Consider the following 11,586-nt stretch of genomic DNA (forward strand, 5'->3'; position numbering starts at 1 on the left):
ACTTTGAACCTTCATCATGTCTTCAAAGCAGCGTGCTTTGTCACAAATATTTTTTCTCCTGCAGTTTGACAACAACATTCCTCTGGTTTTGGAGGGATCACAGGCAGCACATGAAAGGGCTCTTGGAGAGAGGAGCCCCTCCCTGCATGGGTGCCTCCAGCTAAAGTGCAGAGAAGAAAACCAACTAGGGGGCCTGTCTTCCTGTTTGTATGTAAAATATCACCCCTCTACTCCTCCTTCTGCCAGTCTACCCCCAGTGGATCAGAGCATGGGGATTGACCTCTCTGTCAGTTTGACTGTTGTAGCTCTGTCCTGTAGTCTGACATCTAGATTGACCGGTTACCATGGAGTGGAGTCATGGATGTGGACTTGAGAACAATTTACCAGATGTAGCCTATATAGGCCCCTGCTTCAGTCAATGCTTTTGAAGCACTTTGATGGCATCAACACAGAATAAATGGGATAAACAAAATGTGAACTTTGGAAACATCACACCTTGGAAATGTTATCTTTGAAAATTTGAGGGGGGGGGGGGGGGGGCAACATAGCCTATACTCTGAAGTCTCCTTTATGAGGCATGCAGATGGTCTTATTGACTCACTTTCCCTGGGACAGGAGCTGAATACTAAACTTAGACCAAGTACAATAGGCAATTCATGAAGGTGTAGGAAGGTGATTGTGAAAAATCAGAGTTAGATTAGGCTACATTAAGCAAAGAAAGTTACAATTCAAAGAAAGACATTTATTATTATTATTATTATTATTATTATTATTATTATTATTATTATTATTATTATTATTATTTTAACAATTTTCCAGTTGGGGGTTATAGTGTTTATGGCATTCAATAGTGAGTTTATAGAAGATCAAGAAAGGAAGGAAAGAAAGGAATATAAAACATGTTGGGGTAAATAATCCAAAAAGTAAACGTGTCGTGGGAAGAACCCTTGGCCGGGCCGATGCCTCATTCCATTGAGAGTCACCCCTCTTCCCTTTAAAATAGTTGGGATGTGCCACGCCCACAACATGATTCCCACTCAGCTGTTCGTTACTGTAGGCTAGTCGCTTTCAGTTTCCACATGTATCCATTGACAAACAGCGCCTGGCTGAAACAGTTGAAAAGTTGGGTCGGGAGTCTCAGCACGCCTCGTCTGTCAGATTGGAGCAACTTGTTGCGCAGCGTCTATTCCTAGCCTCCTCTCTGCTGCCTGGCCCGCCGCAGCCGCACACTGGACCTACTGAACAGGAGAGATATAGACGCGTTTTATGCTGTGCGTTCTTGTAGGCTTGATGCGTTTTGTTTTGAGGCGCATGGTCAATCGATACAACTTTTTCCTCAGTATTAACTTATTGTAAGCGCGCATTACATGATGCGACGTTATATCGTGGCGTGGCCCAATCTCAGCTTTGTGAAGCCTTGTTGTTGTAGTAGCTATTGTTTTGAGTGATACCGGTAGTCTATGGTTGTAACCCCACAGTGGATTCTGGAGCCCCCTAATATAATGATCTCAGAAAGGGGGGAATGCGAGCTATGACGCGTCCTTCCCACGGCCTGGAGTGGAGCCACAGCCTCTTCTACCTGACCTTACTGCTGTGGACCAGGCGCATGCACGGACTGGCGGACTTCTCCAGTAAGATGATGATGATGATGATGATGATGATGATGATGATGCTGCCGCTGTGGCTGCTGCTGCTGATATGGGCAAAGATGAGTGTAAAAGATCATGGGCTTTTAAACGTTTGAAAGTAAACTGTTCTAGAGAGAGTCTTACAATTAGATTTGTCCCATTCCCATACTCCATCTGAGAAGATTTTGGTTATGATTTTAGTAGACTATCGAACAGCAATTTTTGATATTCAGTATTGATAACACTATGTGTAATCTCTGTAGGAAGATTTTCTTTTCCATTTAATTAATTTCAACTTGATTCCAATTCAGATTCCTCAATTGAATTGGAATTTATGAGTTCATTCATGGATTGACCTCAACGCTGATGGAGTTATAATACGCACAATGGAGAAATTTCTACTATGAATAATCACCCTTATACATTTTGATACTGTGGCTCATTGTCAATTAACTGTGTATTATCATGGGGAAATAAGGCATGTTTTCCCTGTGCCAGACTACCTGTCCAGAATCATCACCAGGCACTCTGTTGAAGCTTGTGATGGGCAGCCTCTGCGCCTCCACTGCCCACGCCACTCCACCATCTCCATCCAGTCGGCCTTCTATGGGAGCGGTCAGGCTCGGCACTGCGGCACCGCGGATCCAGAGCCAGAGCCACTGCTCCGAGCCCACAACCACAGCTGTTCAGCCTTTACTGCTCTACAGGTGCCTTTATGCCTGGGGATAGCCTACAGCACTCTCACACTCTTAAAGTTCAGTTGCAGGTCGTTTTGCACCTCATCTGTGGGCTTTTGTTGTCGAGTACCACCTCAAGCCTTCATTTAGTGGGGTTTTGTTGTTGAGTACCACCTCAAGCCTTCATTTAGATTGTTGTTTTTGGGCACCAATAAACAGGATATCGTGGCGGGTAAACCCACCTAAACCCATTGCTTTTAATCTACAGAATAGAATTTACCCAGCTTTTAAAGGCTGATATTAGTGTTTATGGAAGAAATTCACAATAGTATGTAGAATCAGACTGGCATTATATGAGGATGCTTTTAAGGGGGAACAAAGCGGGTAAGTTATGTTATGTTTTATATTGCTCAGAAGAATCATTTTTAATTTGCAGAGATTTGACAGCCCTGATTCGGTGACATTTGTGGATCAGTACATCAGTCATTGGGCTTCAGTATGAACGCTCACTCTGGATTATGGCACAAAGGACGGTGACATCAGATCCTGTGTGTTTGAATGACCACTCCTCTTGCCGCTTGCTTTGCAGAAGCTGCTGTCAGAGTGTCAGAGCCATAGAGATTGCCAGCTGCCTGTCAACCACCTGGTCTTTGGGAAGGACCCCTGTCCCGGGATGGCCAAGTACCTCCATGTGGACTACAAGTGCAAACCCAGTGAGTTCAGTCCATCCAACCCCACCTGTCCCAGACTATTACTTTTTAACACATAGATGGTTTTGGTGCATAAGCACAACTAACACAAGAATCTCCCCCACTTCACAAAACCCTCAATTTCCCCACTGTCACCATCACTGCCCTCTTCTTTGTCCTTTGCTGCTCTTTTTCCCCTCGCTCAGCTGAACACAAAAGACATGTGGTGTGTGAGGGCGAGACCATGGTGCTGCGCTGTAAGCCCCCCAGGGTGCTGAACATCTACGCAGCTGTCTATGGGAGAGGTCTGGCCCAGGCGGACACCTGCCCCTCACACCTGACGAGACCACCCCCGTTTGGTGAGTCGACGACCGTTCCAGGCTTTCTCGTATATGCTGAGAACTCACATTTCCTATTCGAAGTGGAACAATAAACCCAGGAGCACAGTGTTGGCCAAACTACTCTGAAAAAAGGGTTAAGAAAGTTAGCAATGTCAATCTTTGCATCAGGAGGCATAGGTGTTTTGGAGAAATGTGTTTTTTAATTTTGAGAAACACTAGCAATAGCAACACTGCTACTCTGAGATAGAAGCTATAGACCTTGATATCTGTGGTGTCATTATGGTTTACAATAATTATACTAATATAATCACAATCAGTTTGACCGTAATTATTGCTGTTTCTTCATTTCAACATGTGTGGAATAACTCATCACATTACGCCGGGGACTTCTACAGGCTTTAGTAGCTAAATGAATGAGGTTGAAGCTATAGATGAAATGTGGAAAACTGACATAGATGCACTGATGTTACTTTCTGACAGAAATATGATTGCTCTGCTCTAGAATGACTTAAATGGAATCAAACTACCACCAAACTCCTGCAAAATGTAGTTATATTTAGGTAAAATATAATAATAATAATAATAATAATAATAATACATTAAATTTATATAGCGCTTTTCTAAGTATTCAAATTCACTTATACCGCGCACGCACACACGCACGCACACACACACACACACACACACACACACACACACACACACACACACACACACACACACAGACACACAGACACACACACACACACACACACACACACACACACACACACACACACATGCACACACACACACACACACACACACACACACACACACACACACACACACACACAGAAAATGTAGCTTATTCATTGGCTCGCTCTCCATGTTTCTCTCTGCTCCCGGCTCCATCCAGAGTGCTTGAACCATGACGCTGTACACACCGTGTCCAAGTCCTGCTACAGCAAACAGAGGTGCACTGTTGCCGTCAGCAACCACACCTTCAGAGACCCCTGCTTCCCAGGAACCAGGAAGTACCTCACTGTGCTCTATGCGTGTGGTAGGAATCTCTCTGCTTCTTCTTCTGACTGAATTAAAAAGCTGCTGATTGAATAGAGAGAAGTGAGAAAAGAGGAGAGATCCAACATGATACAGTACTACTCGGGACAGGACTCATCACATACAGCAGGGGTGGCCAAACTTTTTTGGTTGTGGGCCGCATACAGAAAAATATAAGGAGTCGCGGGCCAAACAATATTAAGCGCGGCAGTTTTCGCGGCAAAAGAAATTGACCAGAAAACCCTTGTGCCATCAAAAATTTAATTTCTACCTAAATAAATATATGACACACTGGGCCCTATTCTCCCACAGGCCTTCGGCGCTAAAACGGGCCTTAACCGCAAAAAAACGTGCCTTGCGCCTGTTTTGGGACGATATCAATATGGCTTTACGCTGCCAAATGCGCTTTAGGCCGAATGGGCGTGGCGCAGTCCCAGAATGGGCCAAAGTGGGCATGTCGGCCTTAAATCTCGGCGTACTGATATCTTCGCACCTGGCGTAAATTTAGCGCTTTGCGCCTTTGAAAACCAGGCCTATTCATTGCGCCAGTGCTCTTGTGCCTCTCCCCTGTCACCCTTCTCTGTCTCTCTCTGAAACCAGGCCTATTCAGTGCGCCAGTGCTCTTCTGCCTCTTCTCTGTCACCCTTCTCTCTCTCTCTCTGACTCCCTCGCTTAGACAGGCACAACACACTTCCCATATAGGAAAAATAAGTTGTAAGTTGTCTGGCCTGTCCCAGCATGCATTTTGCTTCTCCATTTCGCTACTAAATAGCAACCAAATGAGGCGAAATAGATATAAAAGGTCGATCTAAATTAACACAACCTGCAATTGTACACATTTCAATATTGGACCAAATGAAACATCGAAATGAATACACCACCCTATGTGAAACATATATGTCCTCCTGGGCCTATATATATCTCTTGTCGATTTAACGTGATTTAGATAAGTGACCGCGGAACGCGCTGCAGAACGCTTTCTACTGTCATGTGCTATACTGTGATGTCCGCTCCAATAACTTGGCCCTACTTCACATTTAGTTTTACAATAAAAACACATTTATGCAATGACTTTACATAATGTAGGGTATATTTATGTGCATCATTCTACCTGCAGCAGGGGAGAGAAAACGATATCGTTCTGGACAAACTTTCACCAATATAAAATTAATCTCATCATATAGGGATAGGCTATATTTTTCTAGCTGATGCCTTTAGAACATTCTTTTCACTTTGATCTTGCTATAGTGTAGCGTATTTACATGCTTGCAGTATTTAAACTGCAGTTAGATTGGTTTGAGAAGCATAATAATATGGAATAATAGCCTATAATGGAGACAGACAGACTGGATGAAGGGAGGGGGGGGGGCAGAGCGCTTGGCTTTCGTCAGGTTTTGCGGGACCACTGGAATTGGAGCTAAAAAGGCAAGCGTGCGATTCGTTTATTGCACTTATCCAATGAGCATGACGGTGCATAATTTTACGCTTAAAAGGCGTGGTTGTAATGCTTTAGGCTGCGTTTAGCGCCAGCACGACGATATCAAGTGCGCTGGTCCACGCCCACTGATTTGCGCTGCGCCAGGCGCTCGGCCTAGAAACAACGCCGATGCAACGATAGGGGCCATAGTTTATTGATGTGCTCACCTATTACAATGGGTATTTCTGTATGTTTTCAAATTTTCTTTTCCTGTGCTAACAGGTTAAGACAGAGATAATTTAACATAACGTTAGTATTAAACATTCATTCAGTATTAAAAATGTTTAAAAATAAATAGACCAGGTCAGAGTACTCAAGTATAACCCATTTTCAATGGTTTTAAATTGAAAAAACGAAATGGGGGAATTTTTTTCCCCGTTTTCGTTTTTCCGTTTTAAACTTTAAAACAGAAAAACGTTTTTAGTAAAAAAAAAAAAAAAAATGGTGGGCCACTTAAAAACGGGCAGTGGTGTATAAAGTAGGCTACTCGAAAACCATACTTAAAGGAACACTCTGCCCATTTTCAACCAGCTTTGTATCATTAGAACATCAGTAGTATATCAGAAAACTGTAAACGGTTTTGAAGTCTGTCATTTAATTTGACAGTTATTGAGTGTTAAAGTGTGGACCAGTGACATCACTGGTCCACACTAACTCAAATTAATAACTCATTAACTCAAATCAACTCTCAATAACTGTCAAACTAGATGAATGATGAATGGTTTGACAGTTATTGAGAGTTGATTTGAGTTAATGAGTTATTAATTTGAGTTATCCAAATGGAATGGCGTGTGGATCGTGATTAACTCATTCATGGCCAGTTTAGGACTGCCAATATTTAGCACAGGCCAAAGATTTTCATAATTGTTGGTCATCTTTCAAGACCCACAGTAAATTATCTATTAGCACCAAAGTGATTTGCAATACCTCAAAATGAAGATGTGCGTCTCTGGGTTCACCAGGGAAAAAAAAGTGAGCTTTTAGCATGTTCTGTACTCTACTTATAGCCATTTATATACACCCTGTTTTCACCAAAAAGGTCTCTTGGAGAAGAGAAACAGCAGAAAAGGCAATTTTTGTAAAAGACACAATCTCAGGCAGAACTCGCTCTCAATTCTTTTATTTTGAACTGTATTGACATCAGACATGTAAATATTATTCATTATGACACAAATGACAAAAAAAATAAATATATATATATATATATATATATATATATATACATGAAGTGCTTTTTTTACATTCAACAATACAGTTTACTCAGTGTGAGTGAGTGTGCAGACAGTCAGACAGACAGACAGACAGACAGACACACAGACACAGACACAGACACAGACACAGACACAGACACAGACACACACACACACACACACACACACACACACACACACACACACACACACACAGAGAGAGAGTTCTGTCCACAGCTGCTGCTGGATCGCACCTCCTTCCCCCGCAAATTAGCATAGGAGGGGAACACCAAACTGGTTTGAGATCAGCGTCTAGCCTCCTCTGCCTTGCATCGTTTTCCTCCTCTCGTTCGGGCTGGGACGAATGCTGCGACACAGGAACGGGTCGGGCTTGGCTTTGGGACCAGGCGCTGGAACCGGATCGATCATGTTCGTCACGGGTTTGACTACTGCGAACAACTCAATCCAGGTTCGCCCTGCAGCAAGGCGAGCAGTGCAGCGCGCCGAGGGGCGTTTCAATGGCGTTTCTCCTCTCTACAAGGAAGCGCGTTTCTCTATTTTTCCTCCTGCTCATTTCAAACAACAGCTGCGGTATGTGTTTGATCGCGTGTTGTCGGCTTTTCTTTGAGGCTAGGGACCTGATAACATGTCACAGGCTGGGGAAGTGTTTGAACTACGCGCTGCACTAATAAAAACAAAAACACGTCAAACACGTCATTGGCTGGGAGGGCTATTCCTGATAACACGTCAAAGACGTCTTTGGCCATGAATGAGTTAACGTAACTTGCAAACTAGGAGCACTGATTTGCCAAACCTGATTGCTTGCAGGCTACGCAATTTCTTCTGATTTTACTTTGTAACTAAGATGCTTGGGGGAAATGTACTGGAATAAAAGTATCCATTTTATTTGGGAAATGTAGTGGAGTAAAAGTGAAAGTTGACAGAAATATAAATACTCAAGTAAAGTACAGATACTCAGAAAAAATACTTAAGTACAGTACTTAAGTATTTATACTTAGTTACATTACACCACTGAAAACGGGCAGCGGGCCGCAGTTGGCCCGCGGGCCGTAGTTTGGCTACCCCTCACAGTATGTTTTTGTTTTCTCCTTACTCATTATGTGTGGGCTTCTTCAGTGCACATAGTTTCCTCTTGTGGATTATTATCTACTGATCTGTCAGCCATCACTTATCATATCACACCCAACAACACAGGGAAAATGGTACAAGGGGAAAAATAGACTGTGAGCTCAACTTTGAGGGTTGTGGCTGACATCCTGGTCAACTTCCTGCGATTGGCACAAATGCCAGTGAGGTCATCTAGGGCGACATTGTTCATGTTTCATAGTGTGGGGATTTGACTTCAGCCCAGCGGTGTTCATGTTTCATAGTGTTTCATAGTGTGGAGATATGACTTCAGCCCAGCAGTGGGAAAAAAATCTCCAAAGGCACAGAAACGATTCCCGGCCTGACACAGAGGTGGAGACTCCCAGTCACATGATTTGGACTCAAGTCAGACCTGATTTGAATCCATTTGAATAGCTTGAGACTTGATGTATGAAAATAATATTTGGGACGGGACTTTGTGTTTGGCTGACATGGCTTTGACTTGTACTTTGATGACTTGAAAACGTTTCAAGTTTCAAGTCTTGACAAAAGATCTTGAGTATGCGTAAATTGCATAAATTACAATGAGAGGTCTGTTTCACCAGACAAATAAATTTAAAGTGTTTTCTGAAATTGTATGGAATCACTGAATTTATTGAAGTTGAAACTAATAGAAATCAAACTCATGATGCACGCTTAAGTTTTTATCCTGTTAAAATATTTTGTTGACTTTAAGATATTACATTGATACTGGACTCTTGATTTGCTCTGACTTGACTTGGTGTACATTTAGACTTGACATTAATGACATGGATTTGACTTTGTAATCTTGACTTGAGACTTGTTCTTCAAGACCTGAAACTGACTGACTGGTCTGAGATCTGAGAGTCTGAGGTCTGAGAGTGTAATTCCTTCTTTCCACCAGTTCCACAGACTCTACTTAAGGAGGCGGACCCAGACATATTCAGCACCCCCTCGTCTCCTAAACTGGACATAGAAAAAGGTAACATCGCCATGCCATCTAATGCAATTACAACTTCCCCCTCTTGGCCTATTAACTCATATATCATATTCCTTCTTTTCCTGCCAGCACTTCCTCCTGCAAATGTGGAGGAGCCTTCTTCCAAAGGCTCACGACTGCCAGACAACTCAGGAGCTATGATGAGCAACTCTCTCCTCACCTACACCTACATCAAAGGTACACTGTATAGACATTATACACATGCACACATTTAATTCACACACACACACACACACACACACACACACACACACACACACACACACACACACAACACACACACACACACACACACACACACACACACACACACACACACACACACACACACACACACACACACACACACACGTCTAGTCTGTGCTCTTTGTCATCACTCCTCCCCTTTCATTCCTATACAGAGCACCCAGAGATGGCAGCACTGCTGTTCACCTCCAGTGTGTGTGTTGGCCTGCTGCTCACGCTGCTGGCTGTGTCTGTGCGAGTGACCTGCAGGGGGCGCCCACTCACAGACTCACACAAACTCACAGCCAAGTCCGCCAGCAAGATCCTCGACTGCCAAAAGGAGGAGGAGGAGGACGATGAGGATGATGATGACGAAGAGGGAACAGACAGCTCTTTAATCTCAGCCGCAGACAGGAAGTCCATCTATGACTGGGAGGAAGTGACGTATGTGAGCGAGGCGGCAGAACGGGCGGAGAGGATCGAGCGCAGGGAGATGGTGATCCAGGAGATCTGGATGAACGCGTATCTGAACGGGACGTCCTGTGGACTAGACTGAGCGGACACACGCATGGCTGCTGTTCAGTGCTCGACACAGCAAGAAACTGGATTTTGGATTGGAAAGCAGGATGCTGTGTTTTGTTATTTTTGCGAGACTGTTCAGTTTTCTCAAATTGATTTTGTTGTTCCAAATCACAGTATGAGCCATTCCCAAAGGATGAATAATGGTTTTATATGTTGTAAAAGGGAGGTCGCAGTCAATCTGGGACTCACATTCACCAAATGAACTGTATTTTCGTGAAAGTTTCAGGTTGAGACATTGTTTACTACTACTGAAACAACTTGTCTTGAGAGTGGTCATAACACTCCCATGCTCATTACAGGACAACTTCATTTTTATTCTTCATAATTATGGGTTCAATCCCTACTAGTGGCTGAATCTAAGTCCAACTGTTGCCACTATAAGCCAAAGAACATGTCGGGGAAATTGATATGTCATAAAACGGGCATAACTTAATCATGCAGTCCACTTTGAACACGGACACGTTGCTTTTGGCACCTGAACGCCAGAATAAAAATGTAAACGTAACTTTTCCATCCCAAATAAGTCAGTAGTTTGCTAAATTACAGGATCAGCGCATCTTTTCTTAACTCTGGTCAAAGCTGCAACATGTTTTAAAGTCCATCTCAGCATCATTTTCAGTCAACAATGTTGACTGAACAATAATTTAATTGATGCTAAATTAGGAAGCTACTGCTAGTGATATATCAGTGTATCCTCACAGTTGAAATTTGCAGCTGTTCATGCGACCAGAGACCCAGAACATATTCCACTTTCACCAGCACCTGACTGATCAACACTCTCTGGACAAAATAGCAATCTGAATAGGACATAAAAAAAGTGGAATTGTCCTTTAATTCTCTGCACAATATCCAGGATGTGTTTTCCTGCAGTGTCCCTTGTGAGGAAGCAGTGAAAGCAGGAGCAGCTGGGTCAGATGGTCCAGCTCGTACAGATCTTTGGTGACTCAAAAAGCGCTCCTGTATGAGGCAACATCCTGCTTCTGTCCCAGAGCGCCAGGGGCGTTCAGAGGAGGGAGCGAGTGGTGCTGCTGACTGATGACGGGGGACAAAGAGAGGAAAGGTGTAGCATCCTTCTGCCTGCACACTCCAGGAGGGCTATGATGACTGGGTTCCTGTTGGAACTCTGATTCTCACACTTGATTAAAATGCCAACTCTTCCATTGTAAGGTATACATACTGCATACAAGATTCATGGGAACACTTTCTTCTTTCACATTCTGTATGAGAAGTTATCGTTTAAGTAATATTTGTACATAAAATATTTTCATGTCTGCACAGCTTTAATAACAGATAACAGGGAACAGATTCTAGTTTAAATAAAGATGGTTTATAATGACAACAGCCTCAGTTTGACATCATTACACATGAAACAATGTGTTCATGCCCTTGTCATATTTCAGTTCATTTACACACACACACAAACACACACGTTGGGCGTTTGGCCAGAAACTAAAACACCTACCCGTAAGGCCACCATCTTTCTGCAACTGGCGTATTCATATGAGCACAGAATAGATGATTCTCAGTAAGACTGCAAAGTAACAACAGTGAACAGTTTTCCAGATTGCAGAGTTCTTGAGAGGAGGCAGGGGTGCAGTGGTAGATACA

At 43.2% G+C, this 11,586-nt stretch overlaps 1 protein-coding gene across 1 annotated transcript; it reads left to right on the top strand.

The window, feature by feature from the left end:
* Positions 1 to 1,522: 1,522 nt before the first annotated feature.
* Positions 1,523 to 11,269, top strand: eva1c (eva-1 homolog C (C. elegans); the record flags this gene model as incomplete). Its single annotated transcript, XM_083642190.1, has 8 exons — positions 1,523 to 1,631; positions 2,127 to 2,335; positions 2,895 to 3,018; positions 3,201 to 3,353; positions 4,234 to 4,377; positions 9,076 to 9,153; positions 9,241 to 9,348; positions 9,573 to 11,269. 8 exons carry the CDS (start codon positions 1,523 to 1,525, stop codon positions 9,950 to 9,952), a joined length of 1,305 nt encoding a protein of 434 aa, XP_083498316.1. The 3' UTR covers positions 9,953 to 11,269.
* Between the last annotated feature and the right edge of the window lie 317 nt (positions 11,270 to 11,586).

This window comes from Poromitra crassiceps (assembly GCF_964638095.1).
Source record: "Poromitra crassiceps genome assembly, chromosome: 1".
Taxonomy (NCBI): Eukaryota; Metazoa; Chordata; class Actinopteri; order Beryciformes; family Melamphaidae; genus Poromitra; species Poromitra crassiceps.